The following is a 2,245-nucleotide window of genomic DNA, read 5'->3' as shown; positions in this document are numbered from 1 at the left end:
AAAAGGGCTGAGGGTGTAGAAAGAGGTGTTTGCCATGGCTGTGGTCAATGAGACCACCAAGAACCATGGTGAACTGGTTGCCAAAGTGCATCCAGGCCTTTGGCACAGGAGTGTGGGTGGGGAGAGGGAGTGGGTTGGAGTAGTCAATGATCAGGCTCATGTAAAGACTTGGTTGACTCGTTGCTTGGTGGCATCAGTCCTTGTAACTGAGGTGTTCTGCAGAAGAAAGAGCAAGGTGGTGAGTCCATGCACTCACAAACTGTGCTGCCTCAAGAGGGCTTTTGGCTCTCAAGCATTGCTGTGCAAAGTCCATGCAAGCAGAGCACTTGCCAAGGCATGAGTTCTTAGGCAACTTCACATAGGCAAAGTGGGAAGCAATGTGTTTGAGCATAGCAGAACAGGTGAGCACAGGAACAGTAGAGGGATGAGCATTGGCACACATAGAGTGCACTTCTTGCCAAGTCAAAGAAATAGGTAAGTGGATGGTGGCATCAGGAAGGTGATCTCCAATCACATCAAAGAAAGTGGTTAGCCATAAGTGGGTATTGGAGGTGGCATTTGAGGGATGTTGCTGTCCAGTGGTGTATTGGGACACGCCCACCAGAAATGAATATCTGTTTAGCAGAACACCACTTCTTCCTGCTGAAACCATGCACCTTGTAGAGCAGCAATGTGAGGTGGGATAACAAATGTAAGGCCACAATAAAAAGGGTTGGCACCTTTTGGAAAGCATTCAAACACACTGGAGAACCATTGAGTCACAACTTGAAAGTTGAGACACAGCTGGCTGACATGATGTTGATGATGAAGGTGGTGCAATCACATTCATTGAGATCTGCAAAGGGTTGTGTGATGTTGAGAATGTCAGCAAAGGAGAAGTTATCAAGGCATTTCTTGCGACAACAGAATGATGCAAGAACAGTATTGATGTGATCATTGCTGACAAGCAGGCGACGCTTTTTGGGGATTCACTCTTCAGCAGTTTGGAGAACTCTCTTCCTTGGAGTATGAGCTGTGGCTTGTAAGGACTGGCTGAAGATTGGGGATAGTAGGGTAGAGGTGAGGACCTCAGTGTTGGTGGGGAGAGAGTGGCTCATTGTGGTGGAGAACAACTGTATGACAATGGAGAGGTATTTAAACATTTGGTGTGATATCTCCAATTCCCAACAGCCACATAACAGATAGATGTGGTTCTTCTGGATTGGCAAACATTTGTGTTTCTTGGAACTCCAGACCAATGAGCTCACAACTAACAACAGTGGAGTTGAGGAAAATACTGGACAAATTAACAAACCCAATGTGCATCAGGTTTTTTATTGGTCAACTCTTTTCCCAATGCACATCAGGAAGATCTCAAAGCTCTCCAGACCACACGAAATTTCGCCACCTGTTTCCAGTCCCTCCAATTAGAATTTAATGTGGACAGCTTTTTTGTAGACCTTCACTACCTATAAAATGTTGAAAAACCTGTTTTGATCATTTTGTTGTACCACCCACATTCAACACACACTTCCTTACAATGTCTTCTTGCCAAGCTGCCTCAGGCCTTCCCAACTTCTTGGCCATGTTGGCCACTGAGCTTCTAGCAAGCTCCTGTAATGCCCTGGCAAAGGTGCACCAGCAACCCAGCACCAAGGTTACCACCAAGGCATACATTGATGGGTTGCTGCAGGTGTGGGGCCAAGACACTGGCTGCACAAAGCAGCAGTCTCTCAAACTGCTAACACAGTGTACACCAATTACAGCAGAGGAGGGAGCAAAAGAGCCAATGGATGTGGAAGAGGAGGAGGAGGAGGAGGAGGAGATGGAGGAAAAGGAGGTAGAGGAGGAGGAAGAGCAGGAGAAGGAGCTGGAGGAGGAGGAGGAGGAGAAGCAGGGGGAGGAGCAAATGGAGGAGGAGAAGGGGGTGGAGCTGGAGGAGGAGATAGTGGAGGAGGAGAAAAAGGAGGAGAAGGGAGAGGAAGTGCTGGAGGAGGAGTGGGAGGAGGAGTTGGAGGCGGAGGTGGAGCTGGAGGAGGAGGAGCACCAAGTGCTGCAAAGGAAGTGCAAGCTGGTAGAGGAAGAGTGCAAGGAGAGGAAATGTGCATGCATAGTGGTGATTGATGTGGACAAGGAGATGGAGGTGGAGGAGATCAAGACCAAGCCACACAAGCAGCTGGTGGTGTGCCAGTACTCTAAAGGCAACACTGAAGAGCAATGCAAGGAGCTGCCAGACTACTGCCTGCCTGACTGGACCTAGGTATGT

The 2,245-nt window shown here is 48.5% G+C and overlaps 2 protein-coding genes across 2 annotated transcripts in view; one reads left to right on the top strand and one right to left on the bottom strand.

Annotated features, from left to right (window-relative positions):
* Positions 1–91, bottom strand: part of ACA1_339700 (serine/threonine protein kinase, putative) — a gene marked incomplete at both ends in the record, with an annotated part of 2,190 nt that extends 2,099 nt beyond the window's left edge. Inside the window, one exon of the mRNA XM_004335197.1 lies at positions 65–91. Coding sequence (XP_004335245.1) covers positions 65–91 — 27 coding nt within the window. The remainder of the gene's footprint in view (positions 1–64) is intronic.
* Positions 92–1,768: 1,677 nt separating this feature from the next.
* On the top strand, positions 1,769–2,239 carry ACA1_339690 (uncharacterized protein; the record flags this gene model as incomplete). Its single annotated transcript, XM_004335196.1, has 1 exon — positions 1,769–2,239. One exon carries the CDS (start codon positions 1,769–1,771, stop codon positions 2,237–2,239), a length of 471 nt encoding a protein of 156 aa, XP_004335244.1.
* Positions 2,240–2,245: the final 6 nt, after the last annotated feature.

The sequence above is a fragment of the Acanthamoeba castellanii genome (assembly GCF_000313135.1).
Source record: "Acanthamoeba castellanii str. Neff unplaced genomic scaffold scf7180000084619, whole genome shotgun sequence".
Classification (NCBI taxonomy): Eukaryota; Discosea; order Longamoebia; family Acanthamoebidae; genus Acanthamoeba; species Acanthamoeba castellanii.
This window is presented reverse-complemented; position numbering and strand designations above follow the sequence as displayed.